This window comes from Cricetulus griseus, chromosome 9 (genome assembly GCF_003668045.3).
Source record: "Cricetulus griseus strain 17A/GY chromosome 9, alternate assembly CriGri-PICRH-1.0, whole genome shotgun sequence".
Taxonomy (NCBI): Eukaryota; Metazoa; Chordata; class Mammalia; order Rodentia; family Cricetidae; genus Cricetulus; species Cricetulus griseus.
In genome coordinates this window covers 10,320,141-10,331,588 of record NC_048602.1, presented here as the reverse complement: position 1 = coordinate 10,331,588, position 11,448 = coordinate 10,320,141, and the positions used below count along the sequence as shown (strand labels likewise).

The 11,448-nt window shown below is 46.1% G+C and overlaps 1 protein-coding gene across 1 annotated transcript in view; it reads left to right on the top strand.

The window, feature by feature from the left end:
* The first annotated feature begins 5,555 nt into the window (after positions 1-5,555).
* The window catches only part of LOC100756319 (carcinoembryonic antigen-related cell adhesion molecule 6), a 30,993-nt gene continuing 25,100 nt past the window's right edge, over positions 5,556-11,448 (top strand). The window contains exons 1-2 of the mRNA XM_035449105.1: positions 5,556-5,616; positions 8,927-9,286. Of these exons, the coding sequence (XP_035304996.1) occupies positions 5,556-5,616; positions 8,927-9,286 (421 nt within the window). The remainder of the gene's footprint in view (positions 5,617-8,926; positions 9,287-11,448) is intronic.

Genomic DNA, 11,448 nt, shown 5'->3' with positions numbered 1-11,448 from the left:
CATCTGTATATAGTAGGGCTACTGATTTTTTGAGTTAAGTTTGTATCCTGCTAATTTGCTGAAGGTATTCATGTTATACATGAGAAGATCCCACAACCCCCCTCTGTCTTAATCCTGAAAACATACCCAGATTTTTCTTTGTGATACTGCTCATCCCCCTAGCTCTCCAGCTCTGGACCAGCAATCTCAAGACAACCAGCATGATCTCCCTAGATTTACCTTGAACACACTGGAGCCCAGCAATGAAGGAACACCACCATGAGGAGTGTCAGGATAACCAGCCTTGTAGCCTGGAGGTCAGAGCACATTTGTTCAGGGCATGTCAGAGAATAGGTGCCTGGTTAGCATTCCTGCTGCAGACCATAACAATGGAAACTGGTCTTCTCATGACATCAAGGCGGGGATATTAATACACTAACATTCAGCAAGACAGGAACTTGGCGGGGTTCCCCTGGCCTGCTCAGGGACACCTGACATCAGGGGTCTGCTCACAGGATCCAAACTCACTGGGAGCCAACACACCCAGAGACTGCCAGGCCCTAGTAACAGTTCCGCCTCCATCCATGAGAAGAGGACCGACATCAGAGTACTGGAATTGATTGCATCTACCAAAAGGGAACCTTGGTCCCATACCCACCAGGAGAGGAAGAGACTCTGGCTAAACCCCATGGAAGAAAGGATGGGAAGAAGACAATATAAAAGCACATTCAACAACAGAAAAACCAATTATGACACCACAACTTAAATAGACCATTTCTTAATGAAATAGAAGCAGTCATCAAAAGTCTCCGAACCAAAAAAAAACAAGGGCCAGATGGCTTCAGTGCAGAATTCTACCAGAAATTCAAAGGACAGCTAATACCAATTCTCCTCAAAGTATTCCACATAATAGAAACAGAAGGGTCATTACCAAACTCTTTGGGTATCAAGGCTTCAATAACCTTGATACCCAAGCCACACAAAGACACAACTAAGAAAGAGAACTACAGACCAATATCCCTCATGGACATTGATACAAAAATAATCAATAAAATACTGGCAAATCCAATCCAAGAACACATCAGAGAAATCATCCACCATGATCAAATAGGCTTCATCCCTGTGATGCAAGGATGGTTCAACAAACAATCCATCAATGTAATCCACCATATTGGATTACATTGCCGAAAAAGCCTTTGACAAAATCCAACACCCCTTCATGATAAAGGTCTTGGAGAGATTAGGGATAACAGGAACATACCTCAACATAATAAAAGCAATATACAGCAAGCCGATAGCTAACATCAAATTAAATGGAGAGAAATTCAAGGCAATTCCTCTAAAATTGGGGACAAGACAAAGCTGTCCACTCTCTCCATACCTCTTCAATATTTTCCTTGAAGTTCTAGCTAGAGCAATAAGACAACAAAAGGAGATCAAGGGGATACAAATTGGAAAGAGAGAAGTCAAACTCTCACTATTTGTAGATGATATGATAGTCTATATAAGTGACCCTAAAAACTATGAGGGAACTCCTACAGCTGATGAATACCTTCAGCAAAGTGGCAGGATACAAGACTAACTCAAAAAAATCTGTAGCCCTACTATATACAGATGATACATTCATGGAGAAAGAAATCAGAGAAACATCACCCTTTACAATTGCTACAAACAACATAAAATACTTTTGGGTAATTCTAACCAAAAAAGTATGACCTGTACCATAGAATTTTGAGTCTCTAAAGAAAGAAATTAAAGAAGATACTAGAAAATGGAAGGATCTCCCATGCTCTTGGATAGGCAGGATCAACATAGTAAAAATGGCAATCTTGCCAAAAGCAATCTACAGATTCAACGCAATTCCCATCAAAATACCAACACAATTCTTCACAGACCTTGAATGAACAATTCTTAACTTTATATGGAAAAACAAAAGACCCAGGATAGCCAAAACAACTCTGTACAATAAAGGAACTTCTGGAGTCATCACCATCCCTGACTTCAAGCTCTATTACAAAGCTATAGTCCTGAAAACAGCTTGATATTGGCACAAAAATAGACAGGTTGGCCAATGGAATCAAATTGAAAACCCTGAAATTAACCCACACACCTATGAGCACCTGATTTTTAACAAAGAAGCAAAATTTATACAATGGAAAAAAGAAAGCATCTTCAACAAATGGTGCTGGTATAACTGGATTCGGACATGTAGAATAATGCAGGTTGATCCATATCTATCGCCATGCACTAAACTTAAATCCAAATGGATCAAAGACCTCAACGTAAATTCAGCCACACTGAACCTCCTAGAAAAGAAGGTAGGTAGCACCCTTGAACAAATTGGTACAGGACACCGCTTTCTGAACATAACATCAGCAGCTCAAACATTGAGATCAACGATTAATAAATGGGACCTCCTCAAACTGAGAAGCTTCTGTAAAGCAAAGGACACAGTCAGTAAGACAAAATGCCAGCCCAAGAATGTTGATATTCACCAACCCCACATCTGACAGAGGGCTGATCAGCAAAATATACAATGAACTCAAGAAGCTAGCCACCAAAACAACAATGTAATTAAAAGATGGAGTGCAGAACTAAATAGAGAATTCTCAACAGAGAAATTCAAAATGGCTGAAAGACACTTAAGTGCTCAATATCCTTAGCCATCAGGGAAATGAAACTCAAAACCACTCTGAGATACCATCTTACTCCCGTCAGAATGGCTAAAATCAGTAACACCAATGACAATCTATGCTGGAAAGGATGTGGAGAAAGAGGAACTCTCCTCCATTGCTGGTGGGAGTGCAGACTTGTACAACCACTTTGGAAATCAGTATGGTGATTTCTCAGAAAAATGGGAATCAGTCTACCTCAAGACCCAGCAATCCCTCTCTTGGGCATATATCCAAAGAATGCACACTAATACAATAAGGACATATGTTCAACTATGTTCATAGCAGCATTATTTGTAATAGTCAGAACCTGGAAACAACCTAGATGCCCCTCAACTGAAGAACGAATAGAGAAAATGTGGTACATTTACTCACCAGAAAAAAAACAATGGAATCTTGAAATTTGCAGGCAAATGGATGGAACTAGAAGAAACCATTCTGAGCGAGGTAGCCCAGTCACAACAAGGCAGGCATGGTATGTATTCACTCATATGTGGATTTTAGACATAGAGCAAAGGATTGCCAGCCTGTAGACCATGCTGCTGTACAGGCTGGTAAACAAGGAGAACCCTAAGAGAGGCATACATGATCCCCTGGAGAAGGGGAAAGGGACAAGATCTCCTGAGCAAATTGGGAGCATGGGGGAGGGGAGAGAAAACTAGGAGAATGAGAAGGGGTGAAGAGAAGGGGTGAGAAGGACATGAGGAAGCAGAAATGTTGAGTCTTGGGAAGAATAGAAGAAAACAAGAAAGGAGATACCATAGTAGAAGGAGACATTTTAGGTTTACAGAGAAATCAGGCACTAGGGAAATGTCTGTAGATCTACAGAGATGACACCAGTTAGTCTAAGCCACAAAGGAGAGAGTACCTTAAATGCTCTCCCCTAATAATGAGACTGATAACTGTATTATTTGCCATCCTATAGCCTTCATCCAGCAGCTGGTGGAAGTAGAAGCAGACACCCACAACTAATCACTGAACTGAACTGGAATCCAGTTAGAGAAGGATGAATGAAGAGCAATGGGATCCAGACCAGGCTAGTGAAACACAGCAACAGCTGACCTGAACATCGGGCAGCTCTTGGTCCCCAGACTGATAGCTGGGATACCAGCATGGGACTGATCCAGAACCCAGGAGCATGGGTTTCAGTGAGGAAACCTCAGAAATCTACGGGACCTCCTGTAGTAGTTCAGTACTTATCCCTAACATAGGTGTGGACTTTGGGAGCCGATTCCATATAGAGGGATACTCCCTGAGCCAAGACACACAGGGGTGGGCCTAGGCCCTATCCCAAAAGATATGATAGACTCTGATGGCTCCCCTCATGGAAGGCCTCACCCTCCCTGGGGAGCAGAAAGGATATATGATAGTTGGGTTTTAGTTGGAGGGTGGTAAGGGAGGACGGGAGGGAGAGGGAACTGGAATTGACTTGTAAAACAATCTTGTTTCTAATTCAAATAAAAAAATCAAAAAAAAAAAGACATGAACTTGGCTTTGGATCAAGAGGTGGATACACAGCCTGGTTCCCATACTGTGACCTAACAAACCATGAGTCCCTCAAAGGTGCCTACTCCCCTATCTTCCCCTTCTCTATAAGGGGAACCTGTTACGATAAATCTTTCCACCAAAAGCTGCCCGATCCCTACCGCCACATGGGTGGTCTCCACCAGCCGCCTGAGTTCTGCCCGCCTCGTGAATGGACAAAAAAATACAGAGACATATTAGGTACAAAGCTGCTTGGCCAATGACTAGGATTTCTCATCTGTTAGATCAGTCTTAATTATCATAAATCTATATATTTTATAAGACTTATAGAGGATGTCTTCCGCTGGCACCCTCTCTTGCTGGTGGCTCACATGGTGCCGCTGGAGCAGGTGAAGGAGAAAGGGGACACTTCCTGTTTCTCCTTGCTTAAATGTGAGTCTCCCTGCTATGTCACTTCCTGCCTGGAATACCACTTCTGGACTACATTTCCCAGAATCCTCTTTGACTCCTAGTCCCATCTAACTTGCTGCCTCATTGGCCAAACAGAACTTTACTAACCAATCAATAAGATAAACATACACAGAAGTACTTCCCCCATCAGGAACCTGTGCACTCCATTACCTTAAAGCATCACCCACATGGAGAGATGACAGGAAAGTCACCTGAGCAGAGAACATAGGATACCCATGAAGGTCAGAGAGGAGATGAGAAAACCTGAGACACAGCCTAGACAATACACACAGAGGTTCTCTCCGCACCTAAGGATAGCAGACCCCAGTTCTAACAAACACCCCACCACTGTGTATATCCAGGTCACCTCCTCTTGCAGTTTCAGGGCATGAAGCTCTTTCTGTTTCTAAATTTCTGCCCAGAAACACAGACTAACATGATGGCCTGTTCCATCAGTAAATGATTCGGATAGCCCATTTGTCTGCCCTAGAGCCATTCTCTATCACCTTCCTACTGAGAGTAAGTCCTACGGTCCCAGAGCACTAGATGACACTGAGACCAGGTGGCTTGTTGGGTTTCTGTGTCACAAAAGGAAACACACCCATAGTTTGGGGCTCCAAGGCATCCCTCTATGATGAAGACAACCCCCAGGCCAAGGACACAGCAGAGGCCAGTGCTGGAGTAGACAGTTGATAAGGACTCCCATCAGTCTGTGGGGGATGGGGAACTGAAAACTAACACAGGGAAGGGAGAGGAAAGGATGCAGGACTAAACAGGTAGGAAACAGGGAAGAGTCCTAAGAACGGGCCCTGTCCCCAGCCCATGTGACCCTGAAAGGTCCAGCCCCAAAATGAGCTCAGTTCAGAGTGACAAAAGACAACAGAACTGACACTGGGATGTCAGGATTTGGGAGAAGTCCTGAAGCCTGAGCTCTTCTCCACAGAGGCAGGAAAAAGCAGACAGCAGACCATGGACCCTCCCTCAGCCCTTCTCCCAACATGTGTCCCCTGGCAGGGGCTCCTACTTACAGGTGAGGAGAACAACCTTGGGAGTGAGCAGAAAGACGGCAAATAGACCGGGATGGACCAGACTGGGATGGAGAGGGAAAGAAGAAAAGACAGATGGACACACAGACACCTGGGAAACCTGGGATTGGATGGACTGGGATCTCTGATGGAGAAACCCCAGCACCCAGGAGCACAGCATGTTTATTAGAGTATTGAACAGAGATGAGAGGCTATTGCACACAGCTGAACAAGGAGACGGGGGTTTGTAGAGAACACTGGATCCAGGCAACAGTAGTCTAGGAGCAGTCTCTGTAGAGGAACAACATTCAGGCCATAAATATCCATGGGAGAGAAAGAGCTGTGGTGGACATTTTCTGCATATGAGGTCAATATTCCCACTTAGTCCCCCTGAGGAAGGATGTGCCATTTTTCTGAGGCTGAAGTTATGGTGTCCTTGACATGGCCACGCCATGTCAACAGCCCACACGAATTCAGGGTTTTCTCTGCTCCCTACATGGCTGGAGTTTCATGGGCAATCCTAGGAAGGGACCAAAGACTTTTCTTGGTCCCCAAGGGGAAAGGATAAATAGAGGGACAAGAGTCTCAGCAACAGGAAGTACTCAAGACTGAAACTTCTAAGGAGAGGAAAAACTCCATTGAGTCCATTCCAGATTAATGCTGGGTGGCCTCTACATTCTCAAGACTGATTCTTACAATGTTTCCAGGGCACCGAGGGTAAGGCCTTGTGCACACAGATGAGCACTGGAGGAGCTGGAAAACATAAACAGGTGTAATTACCTCTTCAAAGGAATAAGACACTTACCTGTCTTCTTCCTGGAACGCTGGACAAGGATGTGGTTTACAAGCTGGAGATCTTTGCTATCTGTAGAGCCAGGCTTCACCCGAATCCCCCAGAATGTCATGTTTGTTTATCCCAGGCCTTCCCCCTAAATCTTGAGCATTGCTTCTTAGTCCATAAAACCATCCTCATGAGAGATGTCACACGTGATTCACAACAGCCTAAGTGACTTCTATGTTATCCTAGGGCAAGGAAAATCCTGATACTCAGGGACATTGTTTGCTTCAGTCATTCTCCCTAGACCTGTATCTTAACCACTGTTTTTAGTCAACGAAACCCGTCTTTATGGAAGAAGCCATGTGCACTTCGTGAAAAGCCTCAAAGTAAACATGCCTTAGGTTTGTTGCACCCTTGGAACTGAGTTAATTGTAATCAGGAACCTTTTTTCCCAAATTGTGCCGTGCTTAAATAGTGCTAAGTTAAACCATCTGGTGTCAGAATCCAGAAGTTTGGCCCGGCACCAGCTTACTGAGTCAAGCTCAACCAAGTTTCCTTCTTTGGTTTGGACTGGTTTGGACTGATTTGATTTGGACTGATTTGATTTGGTTTGGTTTGGTTTGGTTTGGTTTGGTTTTTCAAGACAGGGTTTCTCTGTGTAGCCCTAGCTGTTCTGGAACTCTATAGATCAAGCTGGCCTCAAACTCACAAAAATCTGCCTGTCTCTGCCTCCTGAGTACTGGGATTAAAGGTGTGCAACACTGCCTGGCCTGAGTTTCATTCTTACTTCACCTGTATCATTCCCCTGACAACCTGATTCTTGCAGGGACGCCACACGCAAGGTGGCTTTAAAAAAAATTACCTGGACCAGTAATACTGTACACAGTTACAAAGTTAAGCTCTCAACATACAGGGGTCCGGGAACATTTCTTCATCCCTACACAGGCATCTGAGCCTATTACTGACACTGGGGTGACAACTGGATCAATTCAATCTCTGTCCTCAGAGACATGATCCTAGGCAGGAAGACAGACCACCAAAGGCATCAAGAAAATGATCTCCATGATTGGCAAAAGCCGTATGCAGACAGAGCATGGAAAGGTGAGAAAGTGAAGACCCAGAGAAGCATCCCATAAGGCTGGGTCCTGAAAACCTGACTAGGGTGACAAGGGCATAAAATTGAACAGACACACGTACAGGAAACCTGGGACCAGCTGGACCATGTGCTCTGATGGAGAGTTCCCCATGCTCATTAGTTTATTGCACACAGCAGGACAAGGAGGCAGGCGGGCTGGTTCATCTCAGTAGGAGGAAGAGTTTCAGGCTGTAAGCATCCAGGAGGAGGAAGCCATGGTTGATACTGTCTAAAAACACTGGCTTGAGCTAAAGATCAATCGTGTGGAACATCCATATATGGACCAGAGGATTTTGTCATCCCAGAGCCTATGCCCTGGAAGGGGTTGCCATTGCCATGGGTCTGGAGCATTGGGGTCCTTGACATGGCTATGCTCATGTCAATAATACACATTTACTCAAGACTTCATCTGGGTCTTCACACACAATCTTGGGTCAATGGGAGAGGTGTCCAAGGAACACATTTCCCCGGGATGCCCTGGATGTGAGTGTGCATAAGGACAGAGAAGAGAGAGAGACTGCTATAGAGCCTTGGAAAAAGTTCCCACTGCACAGAAGGGGGAGAGGTATAGGGAGCTGAGGAAACAGAGGTCACGCTGCTGACCTAATGGTGACAGGGTTGGAGGGAAACACACATACACACACACACACACACACACACACACACACACACATCACACACACACACACACACCACATACACACACACATCACACACACATACACACCACATACACACACCACACACACATACACACATACCACACACCACACATACCACACACCACACATACCACACACCACACATACCACACACCACACACCACACACACATACACACACCACACACATACCATATACACCACACACACATACACACACACACACACCGCATACACACACACACCGAACACACATACACACACACATACACACATACCACACACCACACATACCACACACACCACACATACCACACACACATACACACACCACACACACACATACCATATACACCATACACACACATACACACATACCACACACACCAGACACATAAACACACACCACACACACATACACACCACACACACACACACATACCACACACACATACACACACCACACACCACACATACCACACACACCACACACCACACACACACACACACACTGCATACACATACACACACACACATACACACATACACACATACACACACACATACCACACACACCACACACACATAAACACACACCACACACACACATATACACATCAGACATACACATACACTGCACATATGTGTGTGCGTACACACGCGTGCACGTGCAAGAACACATACTTGTTGAACAGAGACACGGGTCCACACGCTGATGTCTTGCTCTCTCCCTCCTTGTAGCCTCACTTTTAGCCATGTGCAATGTGCCCACCACTGCTGAAGCCACCACTGAGTCAGTGCCACCCGCTGTCCTCGAAGGGAGCAGTGTCCTTCTACTCGCTCACAATCTGCCAGGCAACCTTTCAGCCTATCACTGGTTCAAGGGGGAAAAGCCACTGGACAAAAATCTAATTGTAACGTATGACATAACATCTCAGGAAATGAAGCGAGGAAAGCTACACGATGGCAGAGAGACACTATACCCTAATGGATCCTTGATGTTACAGAATGTCACCTTGAAGCAATCTGGAATCTACAACCTAAATATCCAGTCTGCAGAGTCTGACCAAAAATCAGTGCTCGTGGAGGTCTTCGTATACCGTAAGTGACTCCCTGTGGCCTCCAGCAGCTGCGTGGGGCTCACGGCGTTGCTACATGCACACAGGCTTTCAGTCGGGACCCGGCCTCATCTTCTCTGCATCACGGTCCCTTGCTGGGCTTTGAGCACTTAGTGGAGGACACACATGGTGGAAACAGACTTGAAGAAGGGAGACTCCTTCCCCTGCGCCCACACTGCAGAAAGCAGGCTGGTGTGAAGGGGAAGTCTGCCCCACACCTGTCCCTGTCCCAGGGACCATGGCTCTGAGGAAGGTCCTGAGGGCTCAGTCGAGGACTGGCTAAGTGCCCCGACCTGCCGGCTACCACGCGAGCTCACACGCCCCCCCCCCATGTGCTGCAGTCACCAAAGAACCTAGAACGGAAGGGTGAGGGGGAACAAAGAACGACATCGAGACAGGTTTCTGATCAAGCTGCAAATTTTTATTTCTCACAGGGACCTGATATAGGGGTGCAAGCGGGGGGGGGGAGGGAGCTTGGCAGGCAGGGAGAGGTCGTTTGAGGCTGCTTGCCTGGTAACCAGGCTGAGGAATGTCCCAGTATGTGAGTCCTTGAGGGTGCAGGAGGTTACCAAGGTGGCAAGGTGCAGGTGTTAGATAGTGGGTTAGAAGGGGGGAAGGGTTGCTAGGCAACCTGACCATAAAATGTGTCTTTCCTTCTATAAGCTACTTCATGAGCCCAGACGTTATGTATCAGGGAAGAAAGGATTGAAGGCAGCTATTCTTCTAATACTAGTGTGTTTATACTGACAGCTTCTGCCCAAGTCTCTTACAGGTCCAAGGTTACTTTTGTCATGGCCCCCAACAGCTAAGGGCCCTGGGTCCTCACAAAGGAGGTCTTTTTTACCAAAGTCAGGTGACTGTGAGCACCCTGAGGGCCGTCTATAGACAAGGTAGTAATCCCCACAACGGCTACCCTGCAGAAAGGAAACCAGAGAGTGAGGAATGCGGCTGATGAATCTTGGCCACACAGGGCATGAGTGCTGGCCAGAGGACGCCATGTCTGCCTACAGGACAGTCCTCGTCCATGACTGGGTTTCATCTGAGGCACCCATGGAGCTGCTGGGTCAGAGGCTTTCCTCATAGACAGGAAGTTCTGGAGAAAGACTGCTGTGTGAGCTGGAGCACACACACAACCCTTTTTATTCTCCAGCAGAATCACATGAATCGAGACAATGTCTTGGCCATCTCCTCCAGGCACATGCTAGCTTATTTGACTTAAAATCATTTGATTGATGGGAAGGCACTCTGTTACGACAAATCTTTCTGCCAAAAGCCGCCTGAGCCCCACCGTCACGTGTGAGCTTTACACCAGCCGCCCGCCTGAGTTAGGGCCCAAATGAATACACAGAAACTTGTATTAGGTTCAAAGCTGCTTGGCCAATGACTAGGAATCTCATCTGTTAGCTCAGTCTCAATGATCATACATCTATATATTTTATAAGACTTATCTTATCAGATGCCTTCCATTGGCGTCCCTCCTTGCCGGTGGCTCACATCCTGCAGCTGGAGCAGGAGCGGAGGGGAAAAGAGGCCCTTCCTGTTTCTCCTTCGCTTAAATATGAGTCTCCTTGCTATGTCACTTCCTGCCTGGATCACCACTTCTCTACTACATTTCCCAGAATCCTCTTTGACTCCTCGTCTCGTCTAACTTGCTGTCTCATTGGCCAAACAGTATTTTATTTAACAATCAATAAGATAAACATACACAGAAGTACTTCCCTCATCATCTTTAGAGGATAAAGGAAACAGCTTTGCTTTTTCCCTCTCCACTGGACCCTGGAACCAGGGAGGTCCCAAAGAATAGACAACTCCTAGTAGTTGTGTGATAAAGAATCGGGGAAATCCAGGCAAGACGGCGTTAGCCTTCAATCCCAGCACTTGGAAGGCTGGGATGGCAAAACAGCCAAAAGCTCCAAACAAGTTCAGACCACATACTGAGGAGTGAGCAGTGAAAGAGGGAATGGACCTACAAGCTTCTTAGATGCTGCAACGAGTTGAGAGTCTGGAACTCTGGACATAGCCACTCTCTGTCCACAGTGGACGCAGCGCCCGTGCTGTCCCTGTGAACACATGCTCCTAAGGTAACCTCAGGAGTCGTTTCACCAGTCAACTTCTAGTTCAGAGTTTCTGGTTTTTTTACTCCTG